This window comes from Salvelinus namaycush, chromosome 31 (genome assembly GCF_016432855.1).
Source record: "Salvelinus namaycush isolate Seneca chromosome 31, SaNama_1.0, whole genome shotgun sequence".
In the NCBI taxonomy this organism is placed as follows: Eukaryota; Metazoa; Chordata; class Actinopteri; order Salmoniformes; family Salmonidae; genus Salvelinus; species Salvelinus namaycush.
Window position 1 is genome coordinate 26,235,947 of NC_052337.1, and position 26,473 is coordinate 26,262,419.

The window sequence follows — 26,473 nt, forward strand, 5'->3', positions numbered from 1 at the left end:
CCCTATTCAAACTGAATGGTCCCCCCATTCATAATCATGGCTCTCAAACCCAGTCCGGTGGAGATCTGGAGAACAACTACATTCTGCCGCCTTCGCAATGGACCACTAGGCCAGGGACTGTCCCGCAGGGGCGTCATATTAAAAAGCAAGAGGATCCGAATCGAGGGCTGGATTTGGAAACAGCTGCACAGTATCAATGGGGGGGGGGGGGGGGAGGGGGCAGGGTCCACTATGGCAGAGGCCCCCTGGGGAGTGCAAAGATGTGGGTTGACAAAGATGCTCAACCACGGTGCACTGGGGACACCCTTGTGGACAGGTCCCAGAGGGAGGGAGCATAAGAGCTGGAGACTAGAGCAAAGATTAAGGAACATTATGAAGAAAAACATTTATCAAAGAATATGCTCAGTCTTTGCGTAAAAATGACTTGAGTGCACCACAACAATCAGACCTGTATTATCCAGTTTCATTATTAAATGTGAATTCTTAAGCTTTGCTATAAGAAATAACCTGAGTTATGGGACAACTCCAGGAAAATTCCACTTCAGGTGTTTTGCCATACCTGAAAACATTGTCCAGCCTGGCTCTGCCTCTCCTGGTCTGGAAGCAATGGTAGGTGAATCGCTGTCCCAATCACATCTCATGAACTACAAGAGCCTATAGAAGAACCGACACTCAGGTTGAAAAAAAAAAAAACTTTCCCAGACATTGGGATTGATTTAAATAGCAATAGGTTTAAGAAAATCATTTAGGAAAAAAAAACCTCTGGGTTGTGGGAACCATTTTGGCTAAAATAAACAAGTATATCTGTATTTTAAAAATCCACTTAGAAGACACTATTATAGTGCAACATTTTAGGACCGGGGCGATACTCGTCATCCGGGCAGGGAAACAAAACATTAAGCAGATTTAACTTTAGGAAAACAGCCCTAATGTTGAAAACAGTCATCCAGAGTTGTATTGATTTTCCAAGCTATAGCATACACTAGTTACATACAGGTTTAAAGGACCAAATAGTTTGGTCTGCTTCGTGTTTACATTTGTCCTATTGAAAACAGTGATACTGGTCACAGCCCTACTAAATTCATATTTTTGGCCACTCACTTAAGGAACTTGTAGTTCATTGTGGGCTAATGGCTTGCCTGCTGTTGATTTAGAATGTTATGAACAACGAATAATATAAGTGATGGACAGTGGACTTGAGTCAGTCAAACTGATATTTCAATGCCAATAAAACCAGTGCCTTCAAAATCCATTCACTCAATTTAACAATCCCATCGGGCCTTTTTCAGTCATCAGATCTGATTTTGACAGCAAACATCTTTGGGGGAAAACATGAGAACTTGTGGTAGTTTCACTTCGTGAGGGGGTTTATATAATGAAATTAAGAGGTCAATTTAAGTCCCCGTTTCAAACGTATTCAATACATGACAACTAAGATATACACAATTACCAGTTCTATCATCAGGTAATGTTTGGTGACTTAATTCAATCATGGCACATATAGTAACAGTAATTGGGTAAGCTCCTCTTCCTTACCGTCAGTAAATAGACTGCCTTTAAATGACCATGCATCTTCTGGACATATGAACTTTGCACATTTTGTTTGTCTTTCAATGTATGTTTTGTCAAGAGAATCCCTAAAAACAAGCCACTGTGACAGAAAGTGCCTTTTTTGTAGCAGGTTAGGAAAACTTGCAGACGGGTTAGGATAACACAGCAGGTTAGGAGAATTGGGTTAAGGTTAGGAAATGGGTTAGTGAAAATGCTTTCTTAACCTATGAAAAGCCACTTCCGGTTGAAGCTTTATCAAAAGTGGCATGTTTCTAGAGTCCCATTGCCAAGGAGATAACGGAGACTAAGATTTTATTTTTACCATGTGTTGAGCATGGCATACAGTAACTAATAACGATGGTATACTTCAAACACAAGAGAGGCTTGCAGAAGGAACATTTATTTGAGAAATGGCAAAGGTCTATAGAAAATATATATCTGTTTATAAAACAATAGTTTTACCTTTGATTACTTGAGGCTAGATGATACTATATGTTAGTCTTACAATAGAGCTGAGGAAAGGTTTCAGTTTAAACCAATGGTAACGTTATCACATACTGGAATTAGACAAAAGAAAGCTTTCAAACGACAAAATTAAATACTTTTAACAGAACACAATAAAGGTAGTCTTGACGTTTTTAATACACAGTTACCTGTACACAAGGGAAAAAAACACTAAAATTAAACATTTTCAAATTATAATATCCCTTTTCATTAAGCAATGAAGTTAATACTAGATTCAATTGTAACTAATCAATCATACATACGAGATCACACAAAGTAGAAAGAAAAAATAATTAAAAAGTTTAGCATTGGACTGTACACAAGTCCAGTGTGTACTGGAGGGGGCGTTAGGGAAACTGGGTGGTACCAAATAAGCCAATTTTGATCGTAATACTTAGAATATAAAAAACTACAATGAATTATTACACAGGTAGAATCCAGAGGCTTAGCAGTCTTGAACGATTTAGGTACAGAACGAACATAAAAACCTAGCATTTCTCATTTTTGTCCATAGCAAGATGCAACATCAAATTTCAAATGACACATTCACGATCTTTGAACATTTTCAGTATGAAAACAGAACAGGGACAGTTTTCCTGCGATAATGACTCCATTAAAAAAACTTCTTAGATTTAATTATATATATATTTTAAATAAAGTCTTTAGTCAAGTATCTGAGCATACATACATAGTTTTACAAGATAGCAAAGGCAAAAACCTCACAATATGCAACATCCCCCTTTTCCAATATCAGATCATTGTAATAAAAAAAGTACCCATTACATTTTCATATGCCTTAAAAAAAATCTAAAGAACTACAAGTTAAATGTCTGTCAAAATATTAGAGAATCCATCTTTGTTTCAAAAATGAAATAAGATATTGCTACTTTTTTTAAACCAGAGTACAATAAAATGACAATGAAAAAAATACAAAGCACAACAGGAATTAAATTAGGAACTGACTGCCATTTGCCAACATCACTCTTTGTATTATGTAACAAAATAAACGTTCCTGTAACAAAACATCAGTTTCATCACTGAATTAAAATGCTTTATGTAAAAGGAAAAAACATTTTTACACATTCTTAAAACATCTTATGACAAAACAAAAATGTATTCAAGACTGCTAAGCCCATAATTACGATTTTATTGCAACAGAACTAGAAAAAATAGATTATATTGCATTTACTAAAATGTTACAACTCCGGGGTTCGTTTTGGCGATGTCATTTGAATCAAAAAGGAAAAAATAGAAAACAAAACAGCTCTCGCATTAGTCCAAAAGGGATCCCAGGAATTGTCCATTCAAAATAATGGTGTACACAAGGATTTAGTAACAATTAAATGTTCCTGATTTAGAAATATTCTTCTTTTTTGTTATTGTATAAGTCAGTCTACAGCTAGTGTTTCTCACTAAGAAAAAAGTAAGTCTTCAAGGCGTTGCAAATCTAGAAACCTGTTACAAAAGGTTTGTTTTCATCCTCAATGATTGAAAAATCTTCAACTAAAGGGCGTCCTCTCTAATGATCCTGCAAAACACAGGTTCACGTCAGTGACCAAGCACAGTAATACATTTTACATAGATTTACATGTGCAAGTTGCATTACATAACCTTACAATAGTTCAACTCAACCTAATTGATGCCAGAATGGATTTACATGGGACATTTCATCAGATGTACTTTCAAACCGCCATACTTGAATTAAACCTTGCCTTTAAACCAGGGATCATCAACTACATTCAGCTGCAGGCAGATTCTCTTGAACAGATGGTCGGAGGGACGAAACATAATTACAAATCATTTTGAGACTGCAAATTAACCACAAGAAGCCCAAACATATTTAATATTTGACTAAAACAATAAATTCAAAACTAATTTTCAAACCTGGCTGACATCCATCTCTCCGTTATGCGTGGAAATAATTAGGTACAGATTTCCCAAAAATAAAATCACTTGGAGCGGATTTCCTGGTGTTATTGCAGTCTTTAATGTCCGGGGGGGGGGGGGGGGGGGGGGTAGGCACACATAAAACCACCGTAGGCTGCCAGTTGGGGAACCCTGCTTTAAACCATTCAACATTTTCAACGTTCCTCCTAAAGGACTTCCGTGGACAACAACAGCCCTCAGGGGGTTGTGGGGTGGAGATGGTGCTGAGCGTTTGGATGGGTTCTCACCTGAAGGCCTGGGGCCTGTGTCTGCTGTGCACCTTGGCCATAGTAGGCCCCCTGTTGTCTGTAATACTCCACCCAGGCAGCACTGTAATCCGGAGGGGAGCTCTGCTGGGAGCCAGGGCCTGCTGCCTGGTCTGGGGAGAGGGGAGATGGAGGGTGAATAAGGGGAAGAGGAACGTCCTCTGATATGCACTCAAAAGACCAGCATATTGGAAGAGTGTAGAGGGCATGTAGGTGTTGTCTTACTCTGTTTCTTGTAGTATTCCTCCCATGCTTTGCTGTAGTCAGGGCCACTGCTTTGGGCTTGGCTCTGCTGACCTGTGCACAAGATAAAACCAGGGTCAATACGATACACACCAAACAGACCACCAAGATCTCCCTGATTAATGTTCACCTCCATAAATTCAATTTTTTAGACTCAAATATATTCAGTTATACAAACAAAAGCAAATTTACATGACTGATGAAATCAAGAAGCAACACAGCTACACAATCATGTAACAAATTGTCGACTTCAATCATCGCAGTCAAACAAAACCTCCTGCGTATCAACTATACGTTGACATGATATTTCTACTCAGACACTCTTGGCATGGAACTTTTTAAAATGAGGGCAAGTTTGAGGTCTGGTTTAGAGGTGTATCCAGGGCACAGGCGCTTGTGGACATTCCCAGCAAGGGAGAACGGTTGCAGATGCAGACAGGTATTTATTTAACAGGTGGGTCACCAGTAGGAGCCAACTGCCAACAGGCACCCCAAAACAACCAGGAAGCCAGTCTCAAAGAGAAAGGATCAATCAGCACTCACTTGCAAAAAACCTACTATGAGACTACAAACCCTGAGAGGGGGGCTAGGACCAGTGACTCAGACTTAGTAATGTTACACAAGCAATAAAGGCTGGTAGACCATGTTAGTATTGAGCTCCCTTCTCTGTTCTCCCCCAGAAGACTGGCACTTGCCTAGCTTTTTATAATACTGCTCCCATGCTTTGGAATAGTCCATGTGGTCGGTCTGGGATCCATTGAGACCTGCAACCAGACACAGATAACACTGTTGGAGGACAGAGTTACTGCATGAGGACCTTTCAGTGGAGGTTGAGGCTGTGGCTTACCATCCAGACATGGCACTGTGTCCTATGGCCTCTACCCCATACCCTAACTTTAGCCTAACTAGAACTTCCATGGAGTGAAAGTTCTCTTTGAAAAGTTTCCTCCCCACCTGACAATCTCCCAGAATGGATTTTTATTTATTCATTTTATTTTTTCAGCCAGTATCTGGACGATTAGCCACATTTTCAATGCAAGAACTACCCTGCCGCTGTCATGAGTTGGATTTAAATCCACTGCAGCAGTTCCAAAACCAGCCTGAACAAGTCTTGAATCTCTCCAATTCCTTGAGTCCTCTGAAATTGCTGTTCAACTGGAAAAGTCTTGTTAGAGAAGTAACATCGTGTTGCTTTATTCCGCTCAGTAAGCAGAGCAGAGAGCATGAAACATGTCTAGTTTTAGTCCTCCTTCCGCTTATTTGTCCACTTTCTTTTCACTGGGGAGAGACTTATGCCCCACATGACTGATTGCAATAGACTCCGTATGTATCAAGGAATCATTGTAATGAAATTTTGGGTTGATATCGGTATCAAGTGTTATGGGTATCCCACCCTAACCACAACGGGACAAGGCCATTCCAGCCATTAGTTGGAGAAGCAGGTAGACTTACTGGGGTCCTGCTGGCCCTGAGGCTGCCATGTCTGATATGTTGTGCCCCATCCACCTGTCATGAATGTCTGGGGTCCACTGCCACCAAAAAACACAGATGCATGTTAGACATTTTTCATATTTATATGAATTGTTATAGCCTGGATATTGTTACATAATTGTATTCATACTTTGGTCAGTGTCAGTAGTTCAAAGCAAGTTTGACAAATGTAACAGTGGTAAAACCAAGAAGCTGCTCACTTCTGATGAGGGGTAGCTGGTCCTTGACCAAAGGGGTTCAGACCAAAACTGCTGTTGCCCCCCATTCCTGAGGCCTAGATGAGAGAGAGAAGGCGGAGTCAATGCTGAGACCAAGGTCTCTTTCCCAGATGAGCCCTGTATAGCAGCACAATAAACACATTAAACTACATATTCATATAAACAATAAAATACACAATAGACATGCAAAAAACACATTCAGTACAAAGGTCCCTTAACAACCATCTGAAATCCCCTAGAGCCACCAATTTTAAAGTGCATTGTAGATTATTCCACACGTAATGTGCAAGGAAAAGGCTGATTTACCTAACTCTAGACACTAAAGGAGTCTCTAGAGAACCAAACCTGTGAACTGGTTTGATAACTTGTCATTTTAAATCTTAGCAGGGATGTTAGGTAAGTCGGAAACTTGTGGAGCAGGGCTTTGTAAACAAAAAGAGTGTAATTATGTGATCTAAGTGACTTCAAAGTAGTCCAGCCAACCATTTCGTAGTACTGCTCATCATAGTGATGAAAAACAGCATCCAAGGGTTTAAGAGTAGAGGCAGCTGCACTATCATAAATAGCATAAAAATAACCTCAAGTTTGACTGCACTCTGCTTCCTGCTGACTACAGAGATTAGATCAGTTTCTGTAAAAAAAGAAAAGCCCACTTTAAATCTTAGAGAACTGAACTTGTTAAGAAACTGTTGTTTTGAAAGATAAATCATTCAATCCAAATACCAAGGTATTTCTATGCATAGATTCATTTGATTAATGAGACCATCCAATAAACAGGGACGCAAACTGAGGGCCCAAAAAGGCAACTTTTTTTTTTATTAGTGTGTGGTGTTTCTTTCACCTCTATAGTGGCATCCAGCTTAAGCCAGGCCCAGCTCCAGCTACACTTGATCCCTGAATCCAATTGTTTAACAAGCAACGCCTCAATTTCACCTAATTCATTCAAAAAAATAGTGGCTACTTCAATATCTTGTTAACATTTCACACAGATTGCCAGGGTCCAGTAAGCAACTAACGCAGTATAACTTAAAGAACGGCAAGGAGTAGTATACCAGTTAATACTATAGCGAATTGATTAGGTTACTAATGTTAGCTCATCTGATGATGTAACGTTAGCTGTCTGACTTTATTAGCAAGCAAATTGCCACACCATAAAAGGCAATTATTTGATCAGATAAGTTGGCTAATGTTGCTCAACATTTCTCTGGCTAACTAACAGAGAATTCGATCCAGCTAGCAAGATACTTAACAATGCTAATACTTGTTCCATACTTTCTCCCTCACCTCAAACTTTCCAAAATGCCAGTAGTTTTTCGGTTACAGCTCATGAAGTACGCTTCATCACCTTCTCACCCCGTCTCCGTGGTCAGGCTTCTCACCTAATGTTACCTCTTTGTTATCGTTCAGGGGACGCGCTTCTGTAACTAGCAAGCTGACTTTCCAGAACGCGTGCTGATTCTGTAACTTGTAAATTGGTTGTTCTTTCTTCAGTCGTGTGCTGCGCTGCATTCTGTTATTTCAACGATTGGCTTAGCCTTGGATACAGCCAGTAGTGATCCAAAGCCCACCCCCAACTTTTCTCATCGGATCTACACGAATCACGTAGGTCACCTATTTTGGATTTCAAAATCGACGAATTTCACCGAAAGGTGATTAGTTTGCATCCCTGAATGAGTAAAGATGTAATCCATCCAAGACAATCTTATGAGAAACACCCAACATTTATTTAGTTTTGCTCGTATTAAGTATGAGTTTTAAAATCAGTAAGGGCTTACTGCACAACTGCAAAATCAGACAGTAGCCTTGTCACAGCTAGGTCAGCGGTCGAGGCAAATGCGTACATAATAGTATCATCCGCATATATATAAAAATTACAATGAATAGATTGACCAATAGCATTTGAATAAATAGTGTAAAGAACAGGTCCTAGTATCGACCCCTGCGGAACACCTTTACATACTTCAAGAAACTCTGACTTAACCCCATCCATGACGATGGCCTGAGTTCTGTCACTAAGATAATCATGAACAGGCGTCAGCGCTCAGGCCTATCGTTTAACCCCGGGTGACATACTGGTGGATGGTATGGCCACAAGAACCAGTCACACACCCCTTTGACATGTACCTTCATGAATATCAGGCCAGACAATAGATTGTTTTCGTTTGTGGGGGGGGGGGGGGGGGGGCATAAGACCACCTACCCCAATCTTCTCATCGATCAGCTGGCGGGCCATTTCCATCTGTTGGGAGGTGCCGCGGATGGAGAAAATGCGCACGTTGGGGTCGGTGTTGGGCGGCGGGTTTCTCTGCAGCTCCACGTGCGCTCCAGACTGCTGGTTGATGTTCTTGATGGTTTCGCCACCTTTAGGAAAGGGGACATTCAAAACGTGAGTCAAAGTCAGCAACAAGTGCGCAAGTGTCAATTTGACCTCCAATCAGTGCTTACTCTGCTGTCTGATTCCATTCTTTAGGCTTCACCACAATTACCTAAACTCATCCGACTGGTAGTGATACCTATAGGAGACCCTGGCATGTGTCCTTCAGCTCCGTGCCCATTCTATTTGAACATCCGTGCTAATCAGAGACAAAGGTCGACAACACTTCCTCCCCCACGCTGACGAATCAGACGGTAGCTTCCTGACTTATGAAGGAGTGCAATTAAACCAGCAGGGAGAAATTAAATATAGCTGGCAGAGAAAAGAGACCAATTAAAGCGTATCCTCTTTCTGGGATATCATTTCTCCTTTGGCCCCTTTCTTTCCCGGCCTCATGTGTGGTGAGGGAACAACGTCCTCCCACTTCTCCTGCCATCCCAGTGAATGGAGCAAGGGAGCTTCCCAAGGGAACACCGAGGCTGCCCCAACATCAATTACACATTTGTTCACTGGTGGCTGACAGGCGGACCTTGCAGTTAAAACCGTCATCCAAACCTCTCCTCCTCCCGTAGCCTCTTCCCAGTTGCCAATAGACTACACATGGGCCATTAACCCATTGTCAACCAAATTAAACTTCTGTGTTAATGAAGCCATTATGAGGTCCTCAGTCAGAGAGCAGATGGGAATGAAGAGCAAAAATTATTCATTTCATGGACTGGGCCTTGCTGGGGCCACATCATATGACCTTATTATTGAGACTGGGTTAGTGAGCTGGACCAAAAGGAGGGGATACAAAGTGCAACTGGTGAGGGATTTTGGGTAAGTGGGAGGTTTAATTAAAAGACAAGTTCACGAAGAATAGTTCCTCTAACGTATTGACATACGGTTCTTAATGAACGAAAAAAAAGACATTTAAAAGCCAAATGCAGGATGCTATACCATGGTATATAAAATAAAAGTAGGCCTGTGGTTCAACCCATTAAAAAAAGTTTAAAGGTTGAGAATATAAAGTATGGGTGGGTGGGTGACCCAAGTTACCAGGCTCTGTGCGTATTGGGGGTGTGTAATCAGTGGCTCAAGCAGCTGCATAAAGTCATCGTAAAGATATTAATCACCTCAGTCTTTAAGGCCAGGCTGACAGGGCCCAGACCCACAGCCATATTGGACTAGTTCATATGCTAATGCAGGGAGGGGTGAGGGGCAATGCCCAGGTTTATTTGCCCCCCCCCCCCACCTCACAAAAGCCACTTTACATTTCTATTGCCTGGTTTTGATCATAGGTAGAGAGCCCCCTTCGAACCACACCCACCACACACATCCATCCATAGGACAGGGACACACTCAGGGTTTCCTCCGAAGCGCAATGGTCAATGACTTTTAAATGGCTGGCAATAGAGTGAACATGAATAGTCAATAGCCTAATTCCGCTCATTCATTCTCCCACTCCACTATTGGGCTGAAAGGACCTCAGATGCCAGAAAACCTTCCACGTGGGAGCTGTTATTAGGAACCTTTAACAATTAATGTCACATTACATGCATTATCCCCTTCATTAAGCCCTAAGGGAAGGGACAGAATACCACTTGTGCTGTATACATGAGCCAGGGGAGACGGGTGGCTGGACCCACACCATATTGGCTCATTGTGCAACTTTAAATGCCATTTCACCACGAGAAAAAAAAGCACAAGCTAATGGACTGGCAATGATGCACTTTGGGCATAATCTAGGCTTTTGAATAATGTCTGTGTTTTATAATATATTTATACACTATGAAAATGATAATGCCCTTTTAGTGTAAGAGCTGCTTGATGGGATGGAGTTTTGGCCTACCTGGTCACATCTCCAGGTGGTAAATTAGTTACTAGTCCAATAAGAAAAGAGATCCAAATCTCTGCCAATAAGAGATAGTTTTCAGTTTCCCCCACTCCTCTCAGACCACTGGCAGAATGGCCCGTACTGAAGAGCTCAGTAACTTTTAATGTGCCACCGTCATAGGATGCAATCTTTCCAAAAAGTCAGTTGTCAAATGTCTGCCCTGCTAGAGCTGACCCGGTCAACTGTAAGTGCTGTTATTGTGAAGTGGAAAGTCTAGGAGCAACAGCTGCGAAGTGGTAGGCCACACAAGCTCACAGAACGGGACACCACGTGCTTAAGTGCGTAAAAATCGTCTGTCCTCGGTTGCAACACTCACTAGCGAGTTTCAAACTGCCTCTGAAAGCCATGTCAGTACAATAACTGTTAGTCGGGAGCTTCATGAAAGGGGTCTCCATGGCCAAGCAGCCGCACACAAGCCTAAGATCACCAAGCGGTGTAAAGCTCGCCGCCACTGTACTCCGGAGCAGTGCAAACACGTTCTCTGGAATGATGAATCACACTTCACCATCTGGCAGTCCAACGGATGAATCTAGGTTTGGTGGATGCCAGGAGAACGCTGCCTGCACCAATGCATAAGGCCAACTGTAAAGTTTGGTGGAGGAGGAATAATGGTCTGGGGCTGTTTTTCATGGTTCAGGCAAGGCCCCTTAGTTCCAGTGAAGGGAAATCTTAATGCTACAGCATACAATGACATTCTAGACGATTCTGTGCTTCCAACTTCGTAGCAACAGTTTGGGGAAGGCCCTTTGCTTTTTCAGCATGACAATGCCCCCGTGCACCAAACGTGGTCCATTCAAAAATGGTTTGTCGAAATCGGTGTGGAAGAACTTGACTGGCCTGCACAGAGCCCTGACCTCAACCCCGTTGAACACCTTTGGGATGAATTGGAACGCCGACTGCAAGCCAGGCCTAATCTCCCAACATCAGTGCCCGACCTCACTAATGCTCGTGGCTGAATGGAAGCAAGTCCCCACAGCAATGTTCCAACATCTAGTGGAAAGCCTTCCCAGAAGAATGGAGGCTGTTATAGCAGCAAAGGGGGGGACCAACTCCATATTAATGCCCATGATTTTGGAATTAGATGCACGATGAGCAGGTGTCCACATACTTTTGGTCATGTAGTGTATTTGTGTGTATTTTTTACAATTTTACTTAAAACAATAACAGTTAGGTACTTAACAGATACCCAGAAATGTTTCGATATTGAGATTAAAACATATATTTTAAAAATGGGCTGCATTGGACATTTAAGTGATGAAGACCACTGGTCAAGAAATAATGAACTGAAAGATGAAAAGCTCCATTAGTGTTTGGTTTTCCCTGAGTAGGATAAGTGGGGGACATGCCTGTACATATCTCTACATTAGTGCCTATTTCTCCATACATTCAAAAGGATACTTAAACTGGTTATTGGATGACTGAAATGCATCCAAATGATGACTGACAAAGAATGTTGTTAGTGATGGATCTTGACACCAAACGTAAAACTCACTGAATCTTTTAGAAGGCGTTTGGATTCTAGGCATGACTTATCTATTTAAATAGAAGTTCAATCAAATAAATACATTTCTCACCTTTCCCAATCACCAGGCCACACTTGTCGGCGGGTATCGTGTATGTCACTTCCTGCAGTCCACCGGGTGCGCCCATGCTCCAGTCCCCACGGCCTCTGCCCCGGCCTCTGGGGCCCACGGGACCCCCAAATCCATCCCGATCCTGCAGTGAGGAAACATAAGGTGTGACTACAGGCTCCCGAAGACCTCAAACATGACATTACACATCTTACACTCAACCATTCCCCTCTTAACACTTCCTCCCTAAGAATCACCACTGCAGCCGTGTCTGACGTCAAACAAAAAATTAAACAGTTCAGATTTTGACAGATATTCTTAACAAATTCTCCTCCAATGCATTTGACTTGCATCACTTTACCTTGGGCTCAATAGAAAGTACACAAGGAGATATGACCAAGTGAGCCACCCTGTGGGAGTCCGTATGGACTATGCTCCAGGGTTGGAGACATGCCTCGGAGACGAGGCTCATCCTCCTAGTGTACGGTCTGTGCTCAGGGGCAGTAGGTCAGCTGACAGAGAACTAGTGATGAGGTGGAGCCCCACTACCCTTTTACCTGTCTGTATACCTGTCTGAGTAGGTCCCCCCCCACCACAGGGCCGAGGGGGCCAGGCAACTAGGGACTGAGCTGAGGACTGCTACATGGGCAACAAGGGAGTTTAAGGGGGCATGGCTTACTTTAGAAACACTCTTAAGGCAAGAGTGAACCAATCATTGATACATTTCCTAAGGGGGGGGGGGGGGGGTGGTTCCTTTCAGGGCAAAAAAAACTAGAATAAGTGTAGTGGTCTGCAGTGCTGTACCTGTGCCGTGTGGACCAGCTCGTTGATGAGGTGAACAGCATGCTGGCAGCGATCAGGCTGGCCCATCACCTGGGCAATCCGGTCGGGGCTGATGCCATCGTCTGAAGGAGAGGGGGACACTAGTCAGAACTGTTACATTAAAGACCAAACGTTTAGTCATGTCACAGAAATCACACATACTGCATTACATTATGTGTCGTCAAGACCACCTTGTGTGAGTCGATTGAGGAAATTGACAGGCAAACAAGACAGATAGATCGATTTAAGGTCGAGGTCATCACTAATCTTGACAATTGCATTAGCCATCTAGCACAATGGAAAAAGCCTTTAATAGAAGGGGACGTTTTCACCTGGTTTGAACTGGATCCTGACCCCAGAGTCATTCTGGATCTTCTTGATCATCTCTCCGTTCCTGCCAATGACGATGCCCACAGCAAACCTGGGGACTGCCACATCCAGACTGCTTCCCCCCAGTCTGGATCCAAAGTCTCCCCTGTTGGCCCGGAAGTCTCCCTGATCCTTGTCCCGGATGATCTCTACCACCAGCTCCCGTGCTTGCTGCAAAACACCCACGCCACCAGCACAGAAAGGGTTAACTTAGAAAATGTTCTAACTGATCTACAAAAAGGTTGATTGATACCTTGAATCCTCTCTCTTAAAAACACATTGGCCTACCATGTTTTCACCTCCGACACGTTTTTATAAGCAGGCGTGGAGCGAGGATATGAAGGACAATAGCCTGGTTTGAGGAACTGACCTGCACTTTGTAGGGGTCCCCAGTGATTCTCAGGGGTTTGTCTGCTCCAGTGGGCATAGGGCCGTCCTGGATCATGATCATCTTAACACCAGTTCTCTCCTGTGGGGAGCAAGCAGGGAACACAATAACATAAATTCACACATCAGAACTCCCTACTTCAGATGTAGCGAAGAAGTGAGATGGTTGAATCATATTGACAGTGAACCACAAACGCGTAGATAGCTGAAGTTAACAATAAGAAGTTATTTCAATAGCCAAGGTTTTTGAAGATCTGCCTAAACTAGTGTAATTAACTTCTATAACCCATAACACATTAGTTCAGGGCTTGACAATAACTTCAGCCACTTGTCCTCTGGCATTTAGCCTATATCTACGCAATTAAAAGTCTCATTAAAGTTCTGCTACATTTGCTGGCGCTTCCCTCATGTCAGCATCGGTTTGGACATGAGGCTGTAGCCACATAGGATTTACATTTTTTGTTGTGTGAATATTATTCCAATGTTGGCCTCTGATCCAGTTCTGATCGGAGTACTGTTCAAAACTGTGTTTTTTTCTCTCCCTTTCCATTCGGACAACTTAAATCTATATTCTTCTTGTCCGACTATTTTTTATACTTTAAGCCACTAAATAAAATCACTAAGAACGTGTATGTTCTAGGTGTATGTGTGCATCATCCACAGACCACAGAACCTACTGGAAGCACCTAGCGCCCCCCTACCTGCAGCTGTTTGATGGTGTCCCCTCCCTTGCCGATGACCAGGCCCACTTTGCTGGCAGGGATTAGGATCTCCTGGATGGCGCTGTTGCCGTCCATCTCACTGTGGAAGCCTGGGCCGTTTCGACACCGGTCCACGATCTGGCTCAGCAGCCTCTTGGCCTGCCTGGTTGGAGAGGGGCACACCCCACTGTCACACCGTTGTTCATAATCAGCCAAACCATGCACGCAAATTATACACAGTGGGTTTCTCCATTTGCAAAAACAAGATATTGAATCGTGTCAAGAAGTGATTGTTGAGGGGGCAACTCAACATTAATCTGGAAGTGATTGTTGAGGGGGCAACTCAACATTAATCTGGAAGTGATTGTTGAGGGGGTAACTCAACATTAATCTGGTGATGGTGATTATGGTTGAGTTGAGGGTGCCTCGTTGCTGATAGAAATGTTTTGTCCAAGTAAAATAATCATGATAGCTCTACACGCAACATATCTATCTGACCGCTATACATAATTTTGGTTGCAAGACCCTGGGAGAATCTCAATTGCGTTCTCTCTCTCCTTGCCTCCTTCTCAAACACCATTAGAGGGGAGGGACTTCAGGCGTTCTCATCCAATGGATTTTGAGTAGGAGGCGAGGAGTATGCAATTGAGATTCTTCCCGAGAGGAATGTGGTGTGACTTACTCGATGTTCTCTGGGCTTCCAGTTAGGGTGCAGGGCCTGTCCATCATGCCTCCGCTCTCTGTTACACAACACACGCTCCATTAACCAGACACATGCACCCACACATACATTGGTCTTTCTATAAATACATTTTAAAAAATGGGGCCAATGTGTGACATTGGGATCAACATTTCAAAAATATTTATTTATTTATTTAGTTACGTGTACAAACATCAGCCTAGGACTATAAATATCCTTTAAAATAGCAGGTGTAAGACAAATGTTTTGTCATTTCATAACATGATCATATTGTGAATAAGCCCACTAGGCTACTATGTAATTTGTTTTCAATCTAATATCCAGAATAACGGAAAGGAATACAGTATAGCGTTAGGCGTTGAATATAGCGTTAGTCCATCCTACACTAATGAACACAGTAGAGGCATACACATATCCTGAGTGGTGCAGCGGTCTAAGGCACTGCATCTCAGTGCTAGATGCGTCACTACAGACCCTGGTCTGATTCCAGGCTGTATCACACCCGGCCGTGATTGGAAGTGCCATAGGGCGGCGCACAATTGGCCCAGCATCGTCCGTGTTAGGGTTTGGCCGGGGTAGGTCGTCATTGGAAATAAGAATTTGTTCTTAACTGACTTGCCTAGTAAGAATTTTAAAATAAATAAAAAGTTCAATAAAAACAATATGAAAACATGAGGTTTTCTGTTAAATCTAACAACACTGATGTAAATCAAGCAGACAACAGATGAACAACATCAATTTGTAATGGAAATTCGACCCATCGTGGATCACGGCACAGTCTTCATCGAGATAACGAATCAGACGCCAAAACATTCTGGACATTACTTGCGAACACTGTTTATGCTGCACTTAGGCACAACAGCTGTTTGTCACTTGAGTGCCATTCAGAAAAAAAGTTTCCTGAATCAGCTGATGTGTGAAAATATCACAACGCAGCTAAACTGCTGGACATCCAATGCGCATTCAAGTATTATGCATAATTACTGGCGAACCATGTCAATTACAGTATAGATTTTTGTTTTAAGTATCAGTTAGAAGCTGTCGATTTTGCCATCACATACATTTTGGATTTGTGTGCCCATGAATATGGTTTTCAAGCCGTAACATAAGGAAACGCTAAATGTTACATACACTGAATAAAAATATAAACGCAACATGTAAAGTGTTGGTCCCATGTTTCATGAGCTGAAATGCACACAAAAACCGACTCAAATTTTGTGCACAAATTTGTTTACATCCCTGTTAGTTAACATTTCTCCTTCGCCAAGACAATCCATCCACCTGACAGGCAGCTGATTAAACAGCTGATATCAAGCAGCATGATCATTAAACAGGTGCACCTTGTACTGGGGACAATAAAAGGCCACTAAAATGTGCCTTTTTGCCACAAATTTCTCAAGTTGAGGGTGCGTGCAATTGGCATGTTGACTGCAGGAATGTCCACCAGAGCTGTTGCCAGAGAATTGAATGTTCATTTCTCTACCATAAGCCACCTCCAACGTCATTTTAGAGAATTTGTCAGGACGTCCAACCGGCCTCACAAGCACAGATCACGTGTAACCACGCCAACCCAGGACCTCCACCTGCAGGATCGCCCGAGAGCAGCCACTCAGAAACCAAGTATTTCTGTCTGTAATAAATCCCATTTGTGTGGAAAAACATCCTAATTGGCTGGGCCTGGCCCCCAACCCCTGCCCAGTCATGTGAAATCCATAGATTAGAACATAATTATTTCATTTCAATTGACTGATTTCCTTATATGAACTGTAACTCAGGAAAACCGTTGAAATTGTTGCATTTATATTTTTGTTCAGTATAGTTAGTGCATTTCCGAGACGGCCACACAAAAAGACTGTTCGAAAGCAAAATCCAGGATTCTTACCAGGTTCAAATTCAATGTAATTTAACTGACAAATAATTCATATATAAAACGACAAACACTGCCATAACCGCAAGGTAAGAAAAGTGGTGTTGTCACAGGATTTGTGCAAACAAATCCATCAAGATACCAGCCATGAGAAAGGTTTAAATCAACTCATGAAATTTACAAAGAAAATTGGCAGATTATCATCAATGACTTATCAACAGCTGTAACAAGATGTCCACCGCAGGAAATCCTCACTGGTACTCTAGTTTATTGAAAGACCTATATACACACAAACTCCATGTTAACAACCTAAGTGCTACCTTATTATATATTAAATGTTTATGAAGTCACATGGTAATTACACTACAAAATACCACACCAAGGAATTCATGGTTGTATGTTTGGGATTTGACATGGCTTCAGTTTCTCTAAGCTGAACCTGTTAAGCAGGATATGTCATGACCATGCCTCGTACTCAGGGTGTGCTTCTGGGCATCACCGATCAGAGGAAAGACCCAACAGGCTACTCAGTCAAGTACCGACACGACTGACTACAGTATAAATGGGGCAGTGCCTCTTTAGGCAGAACTTACCTGCAGCAATCTGGATCTTGCAGCCTGACTCTAACTGAATTCTCGTGATCTGCTCTCCTCCTCTTCCAATGACTGAGTGTGGGTGAGAGGGGAATTACAAAAGGTCAATATCCCAACCCAAGTTAGTTTAAATGGACACCAAACAGTAAATGTGAGTACTATAAGTTGGAGTAAACCAATAGCTTTTATTATGAACTGCCTAAAACGGTCACTTACTGAATCCAACCATCTTATCAGGCACTTTGAAGTCTTCTGTCATAATAGCCCTGCAAGAGACAAAAACAATCAATGACAAAACAGTAAATATCTGCTGTGATGTATGGCCTCATTGGAAATTATAGAACAGTCTCATACTCATGAAAGCTTGAAGGGATAGTTCACCCCCAAAAACAAAGATCCACCATTCAATTGGATTGAGGCCTGCAGATCTCAACACAACATGGACTGTGCCCGACTTGAGATCACTTTTGAGGCATGAAACCCTCTGACAAACCTTAAATGGGGAGAGCTACCTCTTAAATGAATGTCATTATGTGGCAAGTCTGGTGACAAGACAAACCACAGAGCTGCATGCAGAACACAGGCCAAGACATTGGCCTATCTGAGACTTGTTAATGGATACACTGGCAGTAGTGAGGGTGACAGCTTGATTGAGCTACTGTTAATCAATATCCACACCCACAAATAGTCATTTGAGAAGATAAGGCTCACCTTTGATGTACCATTCCACCTAGCTGGTTACCTACTGAGAGACAACAAGGGAGAATAGAGAGGGGAAGAGAAGAAGGCAAAACAATAGATGGGTTAGCTATTGTTAACAATTCATGCGCTTCAAAGGGGCAGAAGGCCATGTGTTATGGTTCTGGATAGCCAGAATCAATGACAAGAAACTGCCATGTGGTGACTCTTAAGTGGCTCGTTTGATCTTGTTCTTGATACATGTCTTGTTTTGAGGTGTATTGACTGATATCACGTTTATGCTAATATCAAAAATTTGCTAGCTAACAACAACTGTAAAGATGTATTTGAGACAAGTGCTCATTGTGCAACTTAATGTATGTGTTATATAAACATTGGACTAAATATAGTTTACATGACACCAACAATCTAAGCCAACCAAGTCTGTTTTGTCAGTTGTGCACGCATCGGTTTTGTTGCTAAACAACCAACCCGTCTATTAGACTGAAACAAAACTAACTTAAAATCATTGCAAAACAAGGTAAAAAACCAAATTGTTCTTCTGAACTGAGGAGTGACAGGGTGGATTGGATGGAAACAGATGGTTAAAATCAAAGTTTATTAGTCACGTGCGCCGAATACAACAGGTGTAGAGCTTACAGTGAAATGATTACTTACAGGCTCTAACCAATAGCGTGGGGAAAAAGGTATGTGTGTGTGTGTGTGTGTAGGTAAGTAAAGAAAGAAAACAGTAAAAAGACATTTGAAAATAACAGTAGCAAGGCTATATACAGACACCGGTTAGTCAGGCTTATTGAGGTAGTATGTACATGTAGGTATGGTTAAAGTGACTATGCATATATGATGAACAGAGTAGCAGTAGCGTAAAAAGAGGGGTTGGCGGGTGGTGGGACACAATGCAGATAGCCCGGTTAGCCAATGTGCGGGAGCACTGGTTGGTCGGGCCAATTGAGGTAGTATGTACATGAATGTATAGTTAAAGTGACTATGCATATATGATAAACGGAGAGTAGCAGCAGCGTAAAAGAGGGGTTGGGGGGGCACACAATGCAAATAGTCCGGGTAGCCATTTGGTTACCTGTTCAGGAGTCTTATGGCTTGGAGGTAAAAACTGTTGAGAAGCCTTTGCCAATCCAGTAGTTATTTGTAAAAAATCTATACTGTTACATACTGCAAAATTATTTGGGACAATATTATAAATCAATACTTTGACTCCAAGTATTGATTTGTAAAAATACAAATGATGTTGTTTGGTAGCGTTAGCTAGCGCTAGACAGCTGTACCAGCACCACAACTCTGGTATTTTTCACCTTATCCTCCACCTTTTCAAACAGTGAGTCAACATGTTTTCAGCACTTTTATTTTCATGTTCTCATGCTCTCTCATCTTTCTGCAGCAGACATACAGAAAGCAATGTTTGGAACATCAAATCTGAAATATCGAATCTCAATTCATATAGAACCATATCGTATCTGCACCCAAGTATGGTGATTATATCGTATCGCGAGGTCCCTGGCAATTTCCACTCACACAATCCAGTGTGTCAGTGTCAACACACAGCAGGGGGGTGCACTGCTATGGAAATGAGGTGTGTATGGGTGTCGTTCAGAGAGGTAGTACCTGGGTCAATGGTTATCGACCCAGACTTGCAATTTGACAGGTCGCAATAAGCAGTGGGCTTAAAGGGTCACTGAAGGATATGGAGCTACTGCTGTTACACCATAAACTCATATCTAGGTTCACTAAAGCTTACGTCATTTGCACATATTTGGTTGTTGGAAATGCAACGAGGTAAAGAAATGGAATTCCTTAGCCCGCAGAGCCGACCCGCTTGCTTGCTTAAAGCTGCACCAGGGTCGGACAGCATCCCTGTAGATTAAGACACCGCGGGGCCGGCGCGAGATATAGCTCGAGAAAAGTACCCCAATCCAGGGACGAGAAATGCGTTGTACTTCGAATTTTCCCATTATCCAAACTGTTACACCGAAAAAATTGAACGACTGCTAGTTTTCTGAGCCATATCTCGCGCTGGCTCTGTGGGGTCTTACACTACACAGGAATGCTTTCGGACCATAGTGCAGCTGTAAGCAAATGGGTCAGATTTGTTAGCTAAGAAAGCCTATAAATATTAAGTGTATGATGTGGTGTTAATTCACACAATGACAATACACGGCAAAGGACTTGCGCTTAGCCTAAATGGTGTTAAATGGTACTTGTACAATTAAACAAATGACGAGTAAGGACCTAACAGGGATGACAGATATAATAATTATACAGTGTAACAGCCAACTGTTACATTTCATATTGTGTAACCTTGAGAAACAAAAAAGCACAGTGTTGAAAACAAGTGAGTTAGCCAGCCAAACCTCCACCAGAATTGCACAACTTATTCAGCCATGCATTCGAGGCTAAAATATACCACACCATGACAAGATAAGAGGACAATAACTGACTGGAGTTTCCACTTCATGGACATGAAATTGCTCACATCTGCATTTTGGGTGCATACGTGTAGCCACACTTATCATTCCACCATTCTGCAAAGCCCCACCCTTATGGGGTAACTACAATTTCAGGCACCTAACTGAAAATGCAGATGGCATAAAATGCAACTGCATATATTTTGGTTAAATTTCTAGTTTGCCAGGTTTCAAACGGCGAGTGCAAACAGAACGTAGCTGAATTGTGAACCGAGGGCTTCAAAGCAAAAATGCATAGTAAACTTTGATTACGTTGACTCTTGTGACTATCAGACAAGACCTCTCTTATCCCCTTATTACATTAGGCCAAGCCATTTCCTATTCTATAACATCCCGATTTCAAATGCTCAGACAGAACTGCTTGCTCTGGGAGAGGCTGGAGTTAAGTCATGAGTAAAGCCTTACATAGCTGCCGTATGTTGCTCCTGCTTTAACTGGGCCTGTAAGGGAATTTTCCACAAGGCTTTTTTCACCATGAACTGGTCTTATCTTATCCCATGTAATTCCTTCAAAGGGGTTAGACTGCTGCAGCCCATTTGCTGAACTGATTCTACAGCAAGATGGGGCAAAAACACTAGCACCTCGGGAAATTACAATTCCTATAACCAATGCCATAGTAATAGAAGCACGAACCTGAAACCAATGCAGCAAGATCATTAATGTGGGCTCACTAACAAATGAATTCCAGTTATCAGTTGTGCTATCTACGCAAATGTTTTCATCGGTCAATAATGACAACAGTTACAAAAATGAATTGGTTTATAAATAGCAACAAGCAAAATAAGCTCAATCAGCATTATCCACATTTATAGAAGCACGGTTCCTTTTTCTCTACTTGGTGGACTTTGCCTCTAACCACAAACCTTTTACTTGCTGCTGCTCTAGGCCTTTTTTTCTCCCTGACAGCTTTGGATGCATGTAACCTGTAGCTCGTGACTTGTCACACAACCAGTGTCAATCATATCTGTAGCACCTAGAGCATTGTACTGCAGGAGGGATGGTTGGAATGAGAAATCCCATCAATGGCCTCTGGCTATCTACTCCTTTTCTGACCTAACAGTAAATGTACTTTGTGGTGGTGGAGAGTAATCCTGCCCTGAAATAACACAGGACGAGGAGGAGAGAGCACTACGACTGTCTGAAGCACTTCCTAATTCCAGGCTAGTGGTTACTCTTCCCAACTCCACATTCCCCCTCCCATTTGCCCAGGCCAGATCCTAGCCAGCCCACTGCTAGTACAATGCCATGTCATTCCTCAACAGCCGTGCTATCCAAAGGGCCCTTTGCTCAACATGAATACCGGCTAGCTGCTACACCTTCCACACAGGCTAGGCTACATGACATTGAACATACATTAACAATAAGTGTCAAAGGATCTCACATTATGTAGTGATGTCACTACTGATCTCTTGACATGGGTTGCTGGTTATCCAGGTAAGTTGGCTACACTATGGTCTCAAGACAACTGATATATGGACTGTATTTAAAAGGACCAAGGAGGACCAAGTAGTTAAGCAATAGTTTTGGTTGCAATGGCTTTCCTGACAGGGTTTGATTAAGCCAACAATATTTGTTAAGTGTTGTACTGCAGTCCTCATACATTATGGTAAGAGTGCATAAAACCTGACGGATATGCACAAGCATCCAAACACATTCACACTCCGGTGCAACGCTCAGAGCTATTTACAGAGTACCCCGTTTAGTGTACTGTAACCCGGGATAAGTGTTGGGGCTTATGTTTAGCAGAAAGATTGTTTAGTATGGAGGTGGACCACATGCATTGTGTATGAGGGTATGTGAAGAGATCCACCACCGGCTTACCTCCATCATCCATTGAGCGCTTTTGGCCTCCGTAGCCGTAGAGAGAGGGGTCTAGGACTGGAGAGGAGTTGTTCATGTGGGGCATCTGGTCACCTCCCATCTTAGCTGCAATCTGAGGAGACAAGAGGGATGAGAAAGAGGGGGAGGGCTAGAATGAACAAACAGATAGCAACACAAACTAGTTATATTAAAAAAGGTTTTATTTGACCTTTAATTGCCAGTCATAAGGTCAAACTATTACTCAAAACGAAGTACTACTTTTCATAGCAAAACAAAACTTATTTCAGTAGTCAACATGGAGCTGTTTTTTACTCTCCCAGCCCCGTACAACTGAATGCAATTGAAAGGCAGTAACTATCTTCTGAAACTAGCTACCAGACATGCACATTACAAAACACTGCCTGCATCACCTTGCCCCAAATTATCCACTTCCAACTCCAATTAACTGCATGTATTCTCTGGAGATAGACATTCAAATCTAAATGCTGCACAAAAGCATTAAGGCCCGTTTCTCCTAAACCCCTCATCCGCAACCACATCTCTCCATTCAAAAAGTATATCGTTTCAGAAAATTACACAAAATTGATGTAATTTCTGCAATATGAAAATACAATGTATCCAATTAGAGGATGACAATTGGAGCCTTGCACCACCTTCAGGCGTCATTATCTACTTCAGAGTCGCCACACTGAGCTGCCTGCCTGCCGTGGAAGTGAGATAGTAGGAGAAAAAATAAAATAAACTGCCCTCCAACATGGCTGCTGATCCCAGTCAGAGCTGAACTGGGTAGGGGGCCGAGTGAGGGCCCCACCTCTGGCCAAACCTTCTTTCTGGGGAATGTTGGGGTTGGTATGTCAGCAATGTGAGCCGCACACAATAAATCAACTACCCGGGGAAGGCTCGGGCCTAGTAGTGTAGAACGAGGTAAACACGCAGAGTCCTCTCAGTTCAACTGCTGCTGACTGTCAAGGGGGTTTGGGGCAGGCTAGGTCCATGAGGAAAGAAATGCCGGAGGATATTCTGTCGCTCAGGGAACATCCCCTCGAGTTGGGTGAGAGGCCTGTTTGCTCTGAAATTACCAGTCAAACACTTCCATGTGATGGAGGAGAGCCAAGGGGAAATTCACTCAATCTCTGCATACTACACTGTGGGGCTAATGTTCAGATTATTTTAGTCCATATATTTGTGTCAAAGAGATTGGAAGCTCATTGATGTCCTAGTCATTTTGATATTGCGATAAAGACAAATTAACTCTATTGTATTTTGTGTATTTTTTTTTTTATCACAGCAGACTTGTCCAACAAACATTCACATTAATATGCAGCTGAACAAAGATTATAAATATATATTTTTTTAATGTACTTGGCAATCTAACCTTTTACCCAAATAAATGCGTATGAGAGAGGCTAATATAAATATGGAGCTGAAACTTCAGGAGTACTTGAATTAAGAAGCAACGAGAAGAATTTGCTTGATCAGAGAGATTAGCAACTGAACAGCAACACTGAATCCCAGCACTGTTCAGTCACAATACCAGATACTGATATATATGGCCTACAGATGATCTGTAAACATCTGCTGTTCCCAGAAAATATAACGTTCTAGGGCTGGGCTATTCTGGGGTGGAGTGCTCCTTGAAGGTAGCACTTCATAGAAACACTTGATATCTTTGGTCTCCATACTAGGGGGCTCCTGAGTGGCACAGCGGTCTAAGGCACTGTATCTCAGTGCTAGAGGCGTCACTACAGACCCTGGTTCCATTCCAGGCTGTATCACAAAAGGCCGTGATTGGGAGCCCCATAAGGTGGCAGACAATTGGCCCAGCGTCGTCCTGGTTAGGGTTTGGCCGGAGTAGGCCGTCATTGTAAATAAGAATTTGTTCTTAACTGACTCGCCTAGTTAAATAAAGGTTAAATTAAAAAATACAGATAGGCAGGCAGTAAAAGGTTCAGTGTCTCTGGCCACTGGCTCAGTTCTATTACTTGCCCTACAGAGTTGATAAAAGCTAAATGGGCAAATGGCATAGCAGTCCAATTACTCTTCCAACTTCCAAGAAGCACAGACCTGGGACTTATAGGGAAGCTGCAAAGGAAAGCTGGGTGCCACGGTTATCAGAAGAAAACAAACAGGACCCACAAGCCTGATGCATGAGTACAAGGCCACATGCCCTTGTAGCACCTAGGATAAGCACACAGCTGAGACAGAGTGGAGGGAGAGACCCCAAAGGAATTATTAAATGGACACCAGTGCACCCAGATATGTGCTTATGACATATGCTCATGCCATATGCTCATCTAGGTTTATTCGCAGAAAAGTGTCTTTGCCTGTCAGGGAGAATATGTTATGAATATCTAGGTTTCAGTTAAGGCAATGAAGACAAATAGTTGGGTTTGAAATATGCAGTTTGTTCAGCTCACTTTCATAGGGCCCGGGAAATATGACAAGATGAGAACAGGTGTGTTTTTGCCCTAGGTGTCAAGGCTTCACAAGAACTTGGCCCAGAATGCAGACACTGACTAGGAAGGAATGGGAAGTGGTGTGGCTTTTATTCACTGTGTGCAATAGCCTACTTCCTGAAATTATAGACTCGAATAGTAATCTCAGGAAACCTTAACTATGTTGCTTGCATGCTACTGGCATTTTAAATGGAATAACTTGCAGTCGTCGTGTGGTTTGGTCAATTGTAATATTGTAGTCTACACATTATGGCCGTGTGGGGTTTACAGACCAATACATAATTTGATCAGTGCGTTTGGTCATAGGCCCAAATTACATAACGCTAACTTTGAGATGTCAAGAAGTACCTCGTTCAACCAATGCATAAGTAACATTTAGGGTGCAACTCGTTAACTAGCTAACTAGATAATATTATCTTGCTAGCTAATGGGCTTCCATCGCAAGACTGAGTATTAACATTAGCTAACCAGCTAGTTATTAGTGACTGATAAGGTCAAATTCAATTTTAGCTAGAGACCATATTATTAGGCAATGTAGTAGTTGGCTATCTATTCTAACACCCTGTTGCAAACAAGAAAAGTTCAGCGATAACATTTCCCAGTAAGCAAGGTGGCTAGCTAGCTAACATTCGTTGTTGACGTTGCGATGCTAGTTTTCCGCGCATGTTCGCTAGTTAACTAGCTAGGCTTAGCTAACTTGTACAATCGAGGCTAGCTAGCATTACTACTAGACTGAATCACTCGATAGTTTATACAACTACTGAATTCTGAAAATGTTTGACATACAGCGGTGTAGTTAACTAGTAATTTATCCAGTGTATATTGGCGAGTGGTTACAAGGCAATTTAACACATAGTTGACGTTTTTCTGTTAGCAAGCTAACTTTTGACAGCGCGTGGCTGACATCAGCTGATATTTCTGGCTTCACCACGAAACTAGGCCACAATCATAGCTGGTATCGGCTAGTAGTGTGGTGGTAAAATAGCTATTTAGCTACTGGTGCTAACTAGCTTAAACTCCCGTGGCTTTACAACAGGTTGCAGTTTGTTGCTTATGCCATGTTTTAAAGTTACTCTCACTTCAGTTTCATGCAAGTGGTTTCTTAGTTTCGTCCATCATGCTTTGCCGAATTCATTTGCTTGTTCTTTGACCTGACTGTTTATTGTTGGGCGTCTTTTGGCCCGCATTCTCTTAGCACTTGGACTTGTGTAGCTAACTTCAGTTAGCCAACTAGACATACAGGAGTGGTTTTTTTGTTGTTTTTTTGTAGTAAATAGAGGTCTGGGTTTTTACGCTGCTGGCAGAAAAAAAGTGCACTCCTCCACCACGCCGAATGGTCTTGCTCGTTTCTCGTCTGAAATCATTTCTCTTCGTCGGAATGAATTACCTGTCGGGCCCGGTGTAAGGCGTCGGCGAAGCCATCTGCTTTCGTTCCAGGCTGAGCCACCGAGGCCTGTCCCTGTACCAGCTCCGCCATCATCATCATCCCTACAGCAGCTCTCAGCAACACACCAAAAAAAAACTTCGGACTGGCGAGCAAATCAAGCAGCGCACGCAC

The 26,473-nt window shown here is 42.5% G+C and overlaps 1 protein-coding gene across 8 annotated transcripts; it reads right to left on the bottom strand.

Annotated features, from left to right (window-relative positions):
• Positions 1 to 239: 239 nt before the first annotated feature.
• On the bottom strand, positions 240 to 26,473 carry LOC120025676 (far upstream element-binding protein 3-like). Of its 8 annotated transcripts, XR_005473029.1 has the most exons (19): positions 26,303 to 26,473; positions 22,460 to 22,607; positions 18,171 to 18,204; positions 17,676 to 17,725; positions 17,460 to 17,531; positions 14,982 to 15,039; positions 14,300 to 14,462; positions 13,582 to 13,680; positions 13,175 to 13,382; positions 12,825 to 12,925; positions 12,024 to 12,165; positions 8,400 to 8,560; positions 6,182 to 6,255; positions 5,943 to 6,019; positions 5,186 to 5,254; positions 4,473 to 4,544; positions 4,230 to 4,360; positions 560 to 654; positions 240 to 348 (listed from the first exon to the last, which is right to left on the bottom strand). XR_005473029.1 is itself a non-coding variant. In XM_038970234.1 (18 exons), exons 1-18 carry the CDS (start codon positions 26,399 to 26,401, stop codon positions 631 to 633), a joined length of 1,782 nt encoding a protein of 593 aa, XP_038826162.1. In that variant the 5' UTR covers positions 26,402 to 26,473; the 3' UTR covers positions 546 to 630. The 8 variants fall into 8 exon arrangements, 7 of the variants coding, with proteins under 7 accessions (XP_038826162.1, XP_038826160.1, XP_038826159.1 ...); XM_038970234.1 differs by lacking the exon at positions 240 to 348 and having other exon boundaries at positions 546 to 654; XM_038970232.1 differs by lacking the exons at positions 240 to 348; positions 560 to 654 and adding an exon at positions 1,931 to 3,574 and having other exon boundaries at positions 18,171 to 18,201.